Here is a 16323-nt window from a genome sequence, read left to right on the forward strand (position 1 = left end):
GATGTGTATCTCTCTCTCTCTCTCTTTGTGTGAGTGTGTTTGTGTGTTTGTGTGTGTGTGTGTGTGTGTGTGTGTGTGTGTGTGTGTCTGTCTCTGGCGTGTCAGTCACATGCCTGCACTCTTCTTCTGTGGTGTCCCCAGACAAGATAATGGTAAACATTACACCAGCAAATGATGTAATTTTCATTTCTCTTCTTGTGCTGAGGGCTCAGGAGACGAAGTGTTGCCATGTGAATTCATGAGTGTGAGTGTGTGTGTGTGTGTGTGTGTGTGTGTGTGTGTGTGTGTGTGTGTGTTTATGTGTCGTGGTTGTCCGGAGCAACACTGTTGGCTTAGTTGTCAATCAGCATTACTGTGACAACAAGCGTTACCTTGGCAGCAGCAATTGTTGACAACCTGCAGGATGTCATGTTGTGTGTGTGTGTGTGTGTGTGTGTGTGTGTGTTACAGAGTCATCCTCCTCTCTAATAGATTCTCACTTTATCTCGTCTCTCTCAGGCTTTCTCCATTATTCTCTCTCTCTCTCTGTCTATGTCTGCCTCGTTCGGCCTCTTCTTATTATTCACCTTTCTCCCTCCCTCCATTTTTCACCTCCTCCCTCCTCCTCTCCCCCCTCCTTCCTCCACACCTGGTTTCAGTTTCTTCCTTTTCCTCACTCTTCTTCATCCTTTTTCCGTTCCTCCTCTACTTCCCCCTTTCTTCTCCTTCAAGTCTTTCTCCTCTTTATCTTTTATTCCTTACTCCTCTTTCTCAGCTTTTTCCTGCTCTTCATCTTCTCCCCTTTTCCTCTCATCCTGATCTTTCTCTTGCTTCCTCCTCCCACTTGCTTCTTTCCTTTTGTCCTCCCTCTTTTTCCTCTACTTGTCTTGCTCTTCATCCTCCTCTCTCTCCAGTCCTAACTCTTCTTCCTCTTTACTTTTTTCTTCCTCCTTTCTCATTCTGATCACTTGTTTTCTTTCTCCTCCTCCAGTTCAGTTTCTTTCTTTTCTTACCCTCTTTCATCATCTCACTGCCTTTATTCCTCTCTTCCTCCTCCTCTTCCCCATTCTTCCCTCTTCTTCTTCTTTATCTTGTCTTCCTCTTTTATCCCCCCTTTTCTGTCTCCTCTCTTCCTCCTCCCTACTCCTCCTTCTGATCCTCCCTTCTCCTTTGTCTTTCATTTTTCTTTCATCATTCTCTTCTTCATCTTTTCATTTTTTTACTCCACTTGCTCTCCTTTATCTTTCTCCCTCAGTATCCCTCCTCTTTCTTGTGCTTCATTTCATTTCACTCCACTGCGGTTTCCTCTCTTCTTTGGCCTCTTCCTCATTTTCTCCTGCTCTCCTCTTCCCTCTCTTTCATCTCTCGCTCCACAAACACCCTCAGTAAAATGCACAAGTGCGATAACAAAGTTTCCAGAGGGATTATTTCCTGGAGTTTTAACTTCTCCCTGTGTCTGTCAGGTGACTGACAGCGGGACGTAACAAAGCTCTGATATGAAAACATTTAACCCGGCTTAGAGAAATCAGGAGGAAACAGAAAGTTTCCTCGTGTTTATTCTGGAATTTCTCTCTTTGTGGAAACTGAACAAGAAAAACTTAAAGAAGTAAAAAACATCTTCCTGTAAAAACTTCTGCCAGCCGACGTCAGAGGATTATCCTGTAACCCCCTGAACTCTGATTCCACCTTAAATTTCTCCTTTGATAGGTTCAGGAGGTTCAAAGACTAAAACAAAATCCAGCTTTACACGACAGCATCACATACTCTGTGTGGATTTACTCCAAACCAGGAGTCAGGTGTGTTGAATCCTCAGCTTTGAAACCTGAGCCGGGGAGCAGGCGATCGCAGGCCAAATGTGAATAAGAATATGATGAAGTGAATTATGGGTCACTTCATGGATAATTTAATGCAACAGCAGTTCTGCTTAACTAACCTCATCTAACGACATCAGTGGGTTTCTGGGCCAAATGTAGAGCAAATTGAGGTTAGGTGGTAATGTGATATACAAAGTGAAACCTTAAAGATTTGTCAGCTGATAGAAATTATACAGTCGTCCCTTTCACATATCCGCCAGACAATGTTACAAATCAGTGAGCAAGACCGTCTTGTGCCTTTTTAGTAAAAAAATGTTCAGGCGTTTTTCTCAAGGAGGGTAAATATGTTTCTGTTGAGTCATTTACTGCATAAAGTAATATGAAAACTGCTAAAAAAAGAGCCAGAAAGGCAGCTGTGGATATGATGTATGAAACCTGAATGGCATTGACATCTTTTTATGAACAATTTTTCGCTTACCTACTACATCATTTCATATTTTTTCTGAAAAAATCAAATATAAAAAGTGGGTACTTAAGCTACTTGTCGAAAACTACCCCATTGTTCCAATTTTATTGAGATTTCAGCAGCTCAAGAAGTGAACTTCTGGCGTTCCTGTATCCACTGAGATAAATGAAGCCTTGAAAGTTAATGCAACCTTGGTGGAGTCCAACATTCACTGAAAACGATCCTGTTTGTGATATTCACGGCCAGGATCTCGGGGCATAGTTGAGGTGAGGAGTGTGACCAGTTCGGGAACCTCAGAATTGCGTTTCTGCTTTTTGCAGATGATGTGGTTTTATTAGCTTCATCAGAATGTGACCACCAGTGCGCTTTGGGCACCCCTGAGTCTGAGGCCAAGGTTCACAGCCAGAAAATGATGGACTGCTCCTTCCAGGTTGGGGGTGAGTTGTTGCCCCAAGTGATAGAGTTCAAGTTTCTCAGGGTCTTGTTCACAAGTGAGGGTTAGATGGAGTCCGAGATTGACAGATGGATGTCTGGCATCAGCAATAATGTAGATGTTCTACCAGACCATTGTGGTGAAGAGACAGCTGAGCTGGAAGTCAAAGCTCTTGATTTACTAGTTGATTTTTGCTCCAACCCTCATCATATGGTCATGAACGACTACACACAACTGAAATGGGCTTCCTCCGTTGGGTGGCTTGGCTTAGCCTTAGAGATAGAGTGAGGAACTCGGACATTTGGAGGGAGCTCAGAGTAGATTATTTCTCCGGGCGCATCCAACTGGGAGAAGACCCCAGGACTAGACCTGAACTTGCGGGTGGGATTACATATCCCATCTGGCCTGGGAATGCCTCAGTATCCCCCAGGAGGAACTGGGAAATGTTGCTAGAGAGAGGGACATCTGGAATACCCTGCTTAGCCTGCTGCCACCACAACCCAACCCCAGATAAGCGGAAGAAAATGTATGGATGAATGAATGGAGAGTTAATGCAAACAATTACTACAGTAGATGACAAACTCTCTGTCTGTACAGAGGCCATGTTGGAACAAAGTGTGTTAATACACCCTCTGATGCATTATAAGAACAATATTGTACTGCAGGAAGTAGTGTTGTATATCACAGTCAGAATGGTGAGAAAAAGACAAGTAACAAACCACCACAGACTCAAACCTTGTGGCTGGTTTGAGATGAACTTGACACAAAGTGAAGGTACCAACCCTTAGTACCAAATTGCACAGGCCTTTCCTGGAAATATCCTAGTAGATGGTTGCACAAGTCTGTTCTACTTCTATTTTTATTGACAGCACCTTGTTTTTTAAATGAATGTCCCTAACCTAACCTTGTCCTCTGCAAATGGAGACAGTTTATGTCACCAGTTTTTGTGTTGTTTTTAACGGAGCATCAAAACAAAAGATAAAACTGAAAACTTCATTCTCAGAAACAGAAACCTGATCTGAAAGAAATCTAAGAACAGTCGGATCCAATCTGCAAGATATTTAGATCAAAGTGAACAGACGAAAACAGAGAGTGAGGATGAACTCTCACAGCAGCACACTTCACTGTTCTCATTCTCCCTTCAGTCTTTCATTCTGCTTTGATCCACTCAGGTATTAGACAAATTGACACAAATTGACACACCCAAGACCTGGAAGGGAGGAGAGGTTAGAGAAAGAATAAAGGAACAGGGAAGTGGAGGAGGAGGGAGGCAGAGGAAAAATGGAAGAACTGTATAATAAGATAAAAGGCAAAAGAAGAGACAAACGAGGGAAGAAGAGGAGGATGATAGGATGTGTGGAAAAGAAGGATGGCAAAGCAAGACCCTAGAAAGGGACCCTGTCTCGACCTAATTGGCTGAGCCTTGGTTACTTTGAACTGAATGGACCCATGAGAACCTGTAATGTACTGTGAAACTATAACCTTTAAAAGAGGAAACAGAGCGGAGTCTTCTTACAAATGAAAAGTGAACTCATGAGCAATAAACCAGAGGCAGCCTCGCTCAGTTCAGCACACTCAGGGGTGTGGTACGTCCGGTTGTTTATGATGACTAATATCTACAAACTTAAGATGGATACTGTTATATAACCAACAATATTGAGTCTGTTCAGTGCACTTTGCAGTTTTACTTTTTGTGAGCTACACCTAGAAGACATTTTATCATTTACCACCATCCTGCAGTTGTTTCATTTTCATTCGTTTGCAGTTATTGAAATGAACTGAACTGATTTGATTTTTGAATTTAGACATTTTGTGACAGAAGATCCATATTAACCACCTGTATTAGGATATTAACTTGGTTCATTTATGTCTCTCCCACAGTTACTTGGCAGTGACTCAGTTCAGTCCGATCCACGCCCGGAAGGCCTTCCCCTGCTTCGACGAGCCCGTCTACAAGGCCACGTTTTCCCTCACCCTGTGCCACGACCCGCAGTACACCTCACTCTCCAACATGCCTGTTGAGAGCATCTCACTGTCGGACGAGGATGGCTGGGTGACCAATCGCTTTGCCCGAACGCCTCGCATGTCCACGTACTACCTGGCCTGGGCCGTCTGCAACTTCACCTACAGAGAAACGCAGACCGACAGCGGTGTGACGGTCAGTCCCCACACACACTGAACACACAAAATAAAACCCAGAGTACTGCTGTGATTCTGGTTTTGGGGTTTGATGCAGCTTTAGCCTGTTCTGCTTTTAAAGGTCCCATATTGTATAAATGTAGATGTCCATGTGTTTGTGATTATAAAGCAGGTCTAGCTTCTATATTAATACTGTGAAAGTTTCAGAGCCTCAGTCCGAAGAGAAATGCACACAGCCTGTATTCAGAAACTGAGCCTTAAAACCAGCCATCAGGACTTCTGGAACTTTGTGATGTCACAACAAAGCAGTCACTGCCCTCAGCCATGCCCCAAGCCCCGCCCTTCTTCTGATTGCCTCACTGACCTGTTGATACTAGAGCTGCAGAGAGATGCCTGAGAGAGGAGATGTAAAACTACATTGAGATGGTTTTTGGTTCTTAAAATCACAAATATATCTTCTGATGAATATCAACACTTCAAATAAAAAGTATAAAATATGGGACCTTTAAGGCTAGAGGGGATGAAAGTGTGAGCTTCTCAGAATATTTCTACTTATTCAAACACAACTCAGATGTGCAGACTGTTTCAACAGCACAGAGGATAGAAAAACTGTAAAAACAGGACAAGAAATAATAAATGCAATTAACACATAGAAGCTAAAACCCACAGAGAAAAACTTAACTAAACTAAACAAGCAGCATCATCACAGAGGTATTTTTCTAACTCTTCTCTGATGACCCCAACTTAATTATCCTTTGTGGTGCCCTCATTTATTTTTTTTAACACTTCTCCTTTGAAGTGAATTTAACAATCTCATTATGTGCCAAGTGCCAAACATTGTTGGCATTCTTCTTCTCTGTCACTTCTGCTCTCCCTTCTTCTGGTTTGTCTTGAGGTTGAGAGGAAAGACTCCAGGAGTGTTTAACCTCGACATAATGACAAATTTAAGGCCTGATTACCTCTAAACTGTATTTAATGTCATTAAATCGTTATCTCTGGGGTTAAAACCTAAATATGAGCAGGAGTTGTTATCTTCAGATAATAATCGGTGTAATGAAGTTTTGATTAGGGAATAACAGCTTCATTCCCCAAGATAACCACAGAAAATAGGTCAGTACAGTAACTAACAGGCTTGAAGAGGATATCAGTGAATCGTATAGTTTTCCCTCAAGGAATTGGTTAGAAGAGGTGCTAAGTGCTCCTCCCTTGATTAATATCCAATAAACTGCCACAAAAAGTAAAAAAAAGTAGCTATAAGATTGTCCAGTTTTTGCCACTTCAGCTGGAAGGAATACAAATACAAATCTGACCAATATTACAGGAGACCAAGCCTCAACAGTGAGAGTTGCAGGATGAGTATTTCCCATCAAAGTCAAGTCCAATGAACACATTTGGAAGACGACTTGTCTTCTGACAGGTCTGAGAAGCTCTGGTCTTTTTTTCTCCCACCATAACATAACATTTTCTGCCAAAAAATGGTGGACTGGAGATTTCTGTGTTTGAGATACTGTCGTTACTTTTCTTAGTGATCTGAAGTGGGTGGTGATCAGTTGACGACAGATGACAGTTGGTGTTTGGTTTGTTTGTGTTGCCAGCGCTTTTAATGGAATCTGATCAAACCACAAACAAACAGTCCTGAGGAAGGAGATTCATCATCAGAGTCAGTTTGCCAGTGAGCTGTATAATGTCCTGTGTAACTGTGGAGGAGCTTTGTCGAGTTCTGAGTGATTATCTTGGTTTGGGCTTTGATGCTACAGACTTATAACAAAAGGAAGGAAACCTGGGAGCAATTGTTTGAAAGATACAGGAATTACCAAACAGAGAGGGTTTCACAAAAAAACACGCAATTCAGTTCAGCAAAAACCACCAAGTTTTCAACTAAAGTATGTAATTAAGGTTTCATTTCTCCTTGAGGAAAAAAGTTAAGGCATTTGCAGCAGTGACAGAGATTTTACCGCAGTAAAATTCTACTGTTTCCATGGAGACTGTTGATTTCTGCCACCAACACTTTTTATCACTTTTGGGAAGCTGGTCACATTAAAGAAGGGCACCATTATCTCAGCCTCCTGTTGTTTTGGCGGGAGCTTCACCACAGTGTTGAGCCGACGACGGTCAGAGCTTTTAAACTCAGTGAGAGTAAACTCAATGAAACTGATCGATGTCTAATGTAAAACCAGTCCCTCATTGTTTACAGTGTCTGTCGCTTGTGGTATAAACAGATTTTTTTCCTTACTTTGGTTGCTATGGTCTTTTGTGCAATGGTTTAACTGACTTTAAGTGACTCCTTAAGTTTAATACAAAGATGAGAAGAAAACCTTAAGTACTCAACCTTAAGGAGAAGACTTAAGGGTGGTTTGTGCAACTGTTTTACTTTCAGGAAACCTTAATTCAGATGTAAAGGAAAATCTTAACTTGAGGTGTTCTGTGCAACCGGCCGCTATTCCTCATTGTTAAGGGTGTCTCGCAGTCGCAGCACACTCTTCCTGGGATGCATTCATTGTCTTCATTTATCCCTTAAGCATAGGACTTAAGGGTGTTTTGTGCAACTGTTTAATTGTATTGAATTCTTAGCTCAGACCTTAGGGAAAATCCGAACTTGATGTCTTTTGTGCAACTGACTTTAAGTGATTCTTATGTATATGATGATAAAGAAAAAATCTTAAATATTTAGTGAACATTTTAAGGAAACCTTAACTCAGACTTCAAGGAAATTCTTAACCTAAGGTGTTTTTTGCAACCAGAGTGTTTTGAAACTTGACCCATGCTGCTGGGAACTACAAGTCAGTATAACTTGGGCTCTGCTGCCTCTGCTATTCTCACTGTGTGGTACAAGTACAATACTAAATCAGCAGAGTACGTCTTTAAGGAGCTTAATGAGATCATCATCTGCTGTCATGAGATAATGAGGCGATGAAGTCATGTAGGTCTTGAGAAGAACACAGTTTGTCATCTTGATAAAACAACAAGTTCAGGTTTTCACCACAGGAAACCAATGCTTGATATCTCCAGATACATCTTTAATAAACAGTTATATCAGGATAAACTGGGCACAATTTCACATTTCTAGCTAGTGAGTGATTCAAAATCTTTAAAGTCTAAATCTACAGATAAGAGTTTATTATCTTTATTATGGTGTAATGAAGTCAGATAGCAGCGTTTGTTATCTCAGGATAACATGGTAATTAAGATAACAGTCTGGTATTGTCAGATAAGAGATAATTAACTTTCTTTGTACAGAGGTTGACGTGATGTTATTACTTCCTTTTCTCCCAGTGGATGTGTTGGGAGACTAAAGGACCAAATCTGAGCCAGACATGGCCTGTATATGAAGACCTTGAAAGTCTTACACTGTGGGTTCCCTTTAAGCAAAACTGAGAAAACTGCATGCGCTACCTTTTGGAAGAACACTTCCCATAATGCTTAGGGGGATGTAAATTGGCACCAGCAAAGTATGCTGAATTATCTAATACCAACTCCAGTTGGAAATGTGCTCATGGATATACAGATGACTGTCAGTGAATTACTGTGAAACTGAAGTAAACTTAAAAATGTGACGATTCAGAGGCAGGTTCTGGAGTCATCATTTTTCTGATATCTAAGCAGGTTTTTGGATGTTTTTTGCATAATGGATGTTAGGAGTTATGATATCCTGAAAGTATAAGTCACACTGGATCTAAAAAGATGTGTATCAGGTGTGTGTGCTCAGAGTTGTCTGAATTGTGACTCTAAATAGGAGCATGATTTTTGACTAATTGCAGCATTTGGGTGCTAAGTACTTTAACTGTCTCCATGAGCTTTCATCACACCCACTGCTGCTGATGATAAATGATGATAAATGATAAAACCTGATAAAACCTGAGAAAGAAACTCTTCATATAAATGAGTAGAATTCATCAGCCAAGATACAGTAACTATCTCCCAGTTGTTGTCTTTTGCACCCTCCTGGGTAGGTGTCCTCACAACTTCAAAATCTTTTTGTTTGAATAATTAAAGCTAAGATTCAGTTATAAGCACTTGAACCTTTTATCCCTTTATTTGAGAGGGAAAGTGGAGACAGACAGGAAATGCAGGATAGAGACATGTAATAAAGAGTCTGCCCACATGGTATACGCCTGAGCCACTCAGCCACCAGGTCCCCCCCGAAACGTCTTTTTTGCTTAGGAAGGTTCCTAACTGAGTGAAATGGACCGGAAGTGTCAAAGTGGCAGCCATGATAAGAGCTGGTCTCAATTCTCTGAATGATAAGAAAAGGAGCTTCAATGCTTCCCATGTTATCCCCTTTAGCATTGGAAACACTTTACCTTCCTTTACGAAAGGTAAGGAAAAAATGCCGTCCCACAATTCTTTGCTGCAGCAACATTTAAAATGACACACCAGTGTAGTTTCAGAATGCATTAAAAATGAATTTTCTTTACTTATAAAATGTACAAAAAAGTTAAATATATAGAAGAATGTATATAGAATATAATTAGTTCTGGCCCCTTCTTGGTTCCTTATTTTTATTTAATTATTTTAATGGACCAACTCTTTCCTGTATATTCCTTTCATGTTATCTCATTATAACATATCAATCCTGTTTGTTTTGATTTTGTGGTCAGGAAAAGAGTTTTTACTGCCCATGTGTTATCAATAAAGTTAGTTAAAAACTAAAAAATCCCAGTGTAAGTGCAGTCAGATTCGCGGGTGTCTTTTCCTCCATCCTTATGACCTCTCCTTCACGTCTTTACTTGACCTCATGACGTTTTCCATCGAGGTCGAGGAGAAGTGGTTAGGAGAGCAGATTATTATGACTTTTCGATTGCAGCCCGGGGTTGGCTCAGAGCTGGTATCCAGAACCAGACCAGTGAGTTTAGGCCAATTGTCTTGCATCAGTCAAAGCACCAGGCTATTAAACTCCTACGAGCTGTTCTGTCCGTTTGATTTCCAGCCTTCAGTGTTTATCATGTCTGTCATGTCTGTTCTCTACGATTCTGATTTGAAAGTCAAAAGTGTCCACCGCTGGGTTCGGCTGATATCCCATCATCCTTTAACAACAATAACATTTAAAGCAGAAATATGCGCATGCACGCGTCAGAGTTCTTATACAAGGACAAAAACATGCACGACCTTGTTTCTCCTCCTCCTTCTTCTTCTTCTTCTTTTTCTCCTCCTCCGATCATCTCTCCATCAGTGTAATTACAGCTCATCCATCTCGTCTGCCAGAAACTCAAGGACAGCACTACAACACCCACACCCACACACACACACACACACACACACACACACACACACACACACACACACACACACATTCTGCCTGTGTTTCCTTATTACTGAAAGATAATTTTGGTGGAATGCTGTTTTAATGACAAATCATATGTGGGTCATTTATGACCATCACCAGCCTCTAACAATGTGTGTGTGTGTGTGTGTGTGTGTGTGTGTGTGTGTGTGTGTGTGTGTGTGTGTGTGTGTGTGTGTGTGTGTGTGTGTGTGTGTGTGTGTAGCAGTGTTACGGTGGAATCAGTCAGGCTTGAGAGTTTTAGTCTTCGTTATGAATAAATTAATCTTTATTTTTATCCTTCCTATTTTTACTCGACAAAAACAGAAGCTAGCAGCTCCATTATTTTAAATTCGACTCGCAGGTAAATAAAAGAAAACAAAGGTGACACATGATGAACCTGGTCCTGCCTCAGGTGGTTCAGACTCTACAGGTGTGAGCAAACATTTCCTGGAACCACGTCCGGGTATCTCCTCAGCTCAGACGATTTAATGCTCATTAACCGAAGATAAGCGTGTCATACAAATGTGGGCCTCATAATTATTAGCAAAGTTAGCATTAGCATCAAATAGGCTACAATAATAAAAGTGTCTGTCAACCCAGTTTCTATCTGACACAGTTGGGAATGTGTCGGTTCATATTCAGAGGTGTTCCTGTTATTATAATAGGAAGGATGTCTAAGTATAATGTAGCGCAGTGCAGCAGCACCTTTAATTATGACCTCAATCATACACACATAGTGAATTTACACACTGTTGTATTGGATTGGAGTAGGTGTCCCTAATAAAGAGGTCACTGATTGTATATGAACCCTCTGCCTGTTGTGACCTGGGCTCCAGCTCCTTGTGATGCAGCTCAGGATCAATTTGTACAGATAATGAATTAATGGATTTTCCAGGAAAAGCAGGAACTGCTCCTATTTCACACAAACCAAGACGGTATTAGAGAATTATATGGTAATTTATACATCTACGACACCACTTAGAGACATTAAAGTGAAAGTTCAGGTTGTCAGACGTGGGGTTGTGTGAGGTTCTTATCTACAGTCGGAGTGTTACCTGCAGTAGATCTGGATCAGAGAAGCAGCAGGAGCTGAGTGATGAGCTGCTGTGGACGGCGTCAGCAGAAAAACAGATTTTAGCCCCTTAAAAAAAAAAAAACCCACAGAAAAACATCAGCTAATATCAGTTGATCTCTTGCCGTCAAACAGACCTACAGCGTTCACTGTATTACTGCGCAGATCAGCTGAGTCGCACAGAGCTGTGGTAGGTGAGCTTAGCTCAGTTCAACAGTTGGAAAATGTAGTTCTAAAGGAAAGGGCTGTTTGACGGCAAGATAAAGCACTTCAGCTGATATTAGCTTTTTTTCTGTGGGTGTGTTTTTAAGTGTCTAAAACATGATTTTGCGGATGGCCCCCGTCCACAGCAGCTCATCACTCAGCTCCTGCTGCTTCTCTGAAGTGGGCGCTGATCCAAATCCACTGCAGGTAACACACTGACTTTAGATAAGAACCTCACACAACCCCGCGTTAAATTACCTGAACTATCACTTTAAGCTGCTTCCAAAATGTTCTTCTTCTAGATCATTATGCAGAGGAGTCAGCAATATCCACCGCATGGCAATATCATAACAATACTCAATAAAACTGATTTAACTCATGGTAAATACCCGCACAGGGATCTGAAACAAAGAATCACTCACTGGCAAATTAAATCTGCAGATTAATTACATTCAAACAAAGTGCAAGAAAACAACAACAAACAAACAAAATCATCTCTAAGAACCCATTATACATCATCATCATCATCACCTTCATCACGGGAGGGAGGAGGGAACGATTAGCAGTTTGACTGTAGCAAAAAGAAGAGCAGAGATACTCGTTTCAGGATGAAGGGATGATCAGAATGAGAGCGGGCGGCTTTTCAGAGGTTTCAGCTTCACTGCAGGGAACCGTGAAGAAGACATGAACACTGAGTAACTCAGCAGTCATGGCGATGAAACATCTCAGTTTTTGCTTTGATAAATGTTGAATGAGTGGATTTTTCTCCCGTAAACACAAGCAGGAGGTTCTGTTCACGCTGTTACAAACCTGATAATTCATGAGGACTCACTCACATTGGCTGCCGGATTTGGCCAGAGCAGCGTGAAGGTACAGATTTGAGATGAAGAGTGAGATTCTCCTGGTTGAATAACAGTTTTTTTAAAGACAGGAAGTGATTCTATTTGCAGACAAAAGGCGTGCAGGGCATGGAAGAGATCCAGGAAGCAGCACATGCATATGTTCATATTTACAAACGGCTGCTGGATACGCTCTCTGTGTCTCTGTTACAGCATCGCTCTCATATTAAAATCCTTGTTTCACCCTGAAGGCAGCAGAGACGCTGCTGTCTGTTTGCAGAGCAGCTTCCTGTGACAGAAACATTAATCCTCCCATCCCTCCATCCTCCTCCTCCAAACCTCTGAAAGAAACAGCTTTATATGACAGAGGGGAGAAAAACATCCCTCCATCCTCTTCATAACTGCTGAAACAGCTTCATCTGACAGAGACATTCATCCTTCCATCCTCCTCAAAACAGCAGAAAGAAAATCAAAGCATCTTGGACTCAGAGCAGGAATTTAGTCTCTGTATAAATGGTGCAATTGACTCGGCACAACCCCGTCTGCTGTGTTTCACACTTAGAGATAACTTCAACCTGTGAATCACTGTGGAGAGAAGAGTTGAGGACGAAAGTGTCATTTCCTGATTTTTTTTCTGAAGCTGCCATGTTTGCTGCCTCAGCTAAAGTCACTGAATTGGTACACAGCTAGTAACTTGTTATGATGAGGGAATTTCATTTTCATTGGACATTTAAAAAAAAACAAGACTTCACCACATAAGATTAAATCAATAAACATTAAAATTGCTGCAGTAAAACCCTCTAAAAACATCATTTCTAGCTTTTCCAGATGCCCAGCAGTCAGAAATAACAGCTGGTTGAGGAAGTGATGTAAAGATTTGTCACTGTAAATAAAGTTCAGTCTAACCCTAACCCTAACCCAGCCTTCTCCGGTTTGGACCCTTACCTGCCTCACCTTCCTGGAAGCCTTTGTGTGTGAATACATTCACTGTACTGCATTAGCTCTGCCTCTGGTGTGTGTCCCCTGAGTTCCTGTTGCCCTGCTAGCTCCAGGAAGCTGTGGTGTTGCTGTGTGGTTACTATGATTTCCCCGGTTACTGGATGGTTGCTGTAATGTAGCCAGGTGCTTGTTGGGGGATTTAAGGTGGCTGACAAGGAACTGTTAGGTGGTTGCTTATTCACTAATTGTTTCTAGGAAGTTGTTAAGGTTACAAGGGTGTTTCTTGATGGTTGCTTGATTCTTGAATGCAAAGCAAGTACTTAAAGGAAAAACAGATTAAGATACAAATTAAAGGAATAGAAACCTTTTAAATAAGAGTAGAAAGTAAAGAATAGACATAAATGCAGGACAGAAGGGCAGGATGGTTTATGATGAGTGTTTATGGTTCAGTCAAACGCATCAAAGTTTAATCCAGATTTAAAGGTGGTCAGAGTTTGTACCAACGCTGAGGTGCACAGTTAGTAAATGGTGCACCCTGGGAACAGTTCACAGCCCTATACCTGCTGAACTGAGCGGTAAGAGATTTAAAGACCAGCAGCAGGACTTCAAACTCTGTTCTGTGACACACTGGAAGAGAAGAGGCCTGAGAACTGCTCTGATGTGTTGTTAGGACTCTCACAGCAGCTTTGTGACTGAGCTGAAGCTGTCTAAGAGTGTGTTTGTGGCGACCTGAGAAAAAACATGACAGTAATCTAATCTTCTGTTTCTGAGAAGGTACAGTGCATTAGTAATGTGGTTAAAAATGTGTTAGGGTGTTGTTGTTGGTGTCTATAGTGTTAAAAAGTGGTTGATAGGGTGTTACCAGGTTGTTGCCAAGGTGGTTATGATTAAGTTGTTCAGGATAATTTCTATGGTCCCTCTGGGCAGTTGCTCTTTCACAAGGGTATAATAACAGACAAAGGAAGGCAAAGTTAAAATTGTGTTCTTAATTGAGATGGTGTTATTGAAGAGCTTGTTATTCTGTCTTATACCAGTGGCAAGTTTTCAGTAACTGTATGTCCCGCAAGTTTTCATAAGTAAACAAGACATAAAAATGTTTTCATTTGTGACGACACACCTTTCAGTTCGACATGTTCTATCTTACAATGTACGAGTCTCATCAACCCTTAAAGAAACACTCAACTCTTCCTTTTATGTGAAAAATCAACAAATTTGGAAACGTATGGTTTTCATTGGATGGTAATGATATTTTTCATAATTATCATTCTGTTTTTTTACTAGTCTAAACAAATGTAAAGCTTGTTACTAAGACGGATGAATTCACTGTAAACACATTAACTTAAATACTGGGGGTGTCCACCTTTCTGTTATAACAGCCTACTCTCACACTATTCCCTTTTTTTAATTGTAGCAATAATTGTACCATTCTTAGACACAGATGAGGTTATTAAATGTGCAAACTATGAATAAATTCATTAGGCCATTCTGGAGACCAAGTAATGAGTCAGAAAATCAAAGCTGGAGTAACAGCTGAGTTGGTGCTTGAAAACTAATTATGTAGGCATTAACACTTTAAACAGCTTTTATGATAATAAACAAAAATCAAAATCAATATGGAACAAAACAGAGTGTAAACATGACATAAAAGTCTAAAGGAATCATTTCTGTCTTTCTGATGATCTGAGCTGCACAAACACATTAGTTAGTCTGGGATGCTTCCAGGCTTCATTGTCAACTCAAATTCCTCTTTTCCTTCTTTCAAAGCATCTTTTCTCTTTCTCCACCTCCTTCAAAAACAGCTGTTTGTCTTTCTGTTGTATTGTCTTTCTAATGCGTCTCTCTGTTAGAATCTCTGTTCCTGTAATGAGCCGCTTTCCCTTCAGGGAGGATTAAAGTCTGATAGAATACAAACAAACAAACAATGTGTGATGACCTACTGCGCAGCCCCTGGTTCAATGACCCCCCCCCCCCTCCCCTCGCCATCTTTCAGACATTTAGCTTGTTATTCCTTCATCTTGTGTCATTTCAACAACTGTCAGCGTCATAAAGCAGAGACTGTTTATCCAGCAGCTAATCACTGCTGTGAATCTGAATGTTAGCAGGTTTCTCTCTGCTGCACATCTGCCTTTAACAAGACACTAACAAAGAGCTTCAGACTGTGAGGATCTGTGAGGACGTCCAACATGTTCTGACAGAAACAGCCTGAGAAAAAAGGCCAATAAAGCTCATTGATATTCCGTGATCATGATTTCACATAATGTTATATACTGATACTAAAGCTCTTTTTAATTTTATGTAATAACAGTAAATGTCAATAAAGATCTTATTATACCTGTATAATGGTACTAACGTGCTTGTTAAACTTGATAATGAATATTGCATTAAAGTTATATATAGACAATAAAGGTCTTTGTAACATTTTATTGTCATAATAAATGTCACATTATAGGTATGTAATAAAACTAAATATTTGCTAATGTTTTAAAATGACAATAAATGTGACATTGTAGTTATATAATGGCACTAAAGTTCTTGTTAATGTTGTTTAATGATAGAAAATGTCACATTATAGTTATACAAGAATATTAAAGACCTTATTAAACTTCTATAATGATGATAATCAATATTGCATTAACATTGATAAGAAATAATGGTCTTTTTAACATTCTTTAATCATAATAGTTGACATTGTAGTTATATAATGACACTAAAGTTCTTAATTTTCTATAATGACAATGAACACATTAAAGTTATATATAGATCATAAAGTTCTTGTTAATAATACTGCCACTGAAACTTTATGATATTACAGGTCTGCTCTATAATGTTAATTATGTTTTCATTATTATATAACATTAATCAGTTTAAAGGTACTGAACCATAAATGACTTTATTCTGATTAGCTGCCAGTTTTCAGGGAGGACAAGGACAGGGTAAAGTTGGCAACCAACAATGAATTGATCCTTCTGACAATAACAGTGTGACTCACACACTGTTGCACTGTTCCTTCATTACCACAAACACACATGCTGCAGTTTATTTTGACTCAATCTCACACACATTGTCCTGCTCCCCAATTACTCACTACAGCACCAAATGTAGATCAATCCGCAGCTGAAAGTAGTCCCCAACAACTGCACAATTTCCTCCTGTTTTTTTAACACTATCATGGCCA

At 40.3% G+C, this 16323-nt stretch overlaps 1 protein-coding gene across 3 annotated transcripts in view; it reads left to right on the forward strand.

Annotated features, from left to right (window-relative positions):
• Positions 1-16323, forward strand: part of LOC139635156 (thyrotropin-releasing hormone-degrading ectoenzyme-like) — a 154899-nt gene that overhangs the window by 16889 nt on the left and 121687 nt on the right. For all 3 annotated transcript variants that reach the window (XR_011694134.1, XM_071502203.1, XM_071502204.1), the window contains exon 3: positions 4574-4850. Coding sequence is in view for 2 of the 3 variants with exons in the window: in XM_071502203.1 (XP_071358304.1) it covers positions 4574-4850 (277 nt within the window). In the remaining variant the exon portion in view is untranslated. The remainder of the gene's footprint in view (positions 1-4573; positions 4851-16323) is intronic.

Source organism: Trachinotus anak, unplaced genomic scaffold (genome assembly GCF_046630095.1).
Source record: "Trachinotus anak isolate AG129_WGS33_773 ecotype Australia unplaced genomic scaffold, CSIRO_AGI_Tana_v1 ptg000018l, whole genome shotgun sequence".
Lineage (NCBI taxonomy): Eukaryota > Metazoa > Chordata > Actinopteri > Carangiformes > Carangidae > Trachinotus > Trachinotus anak.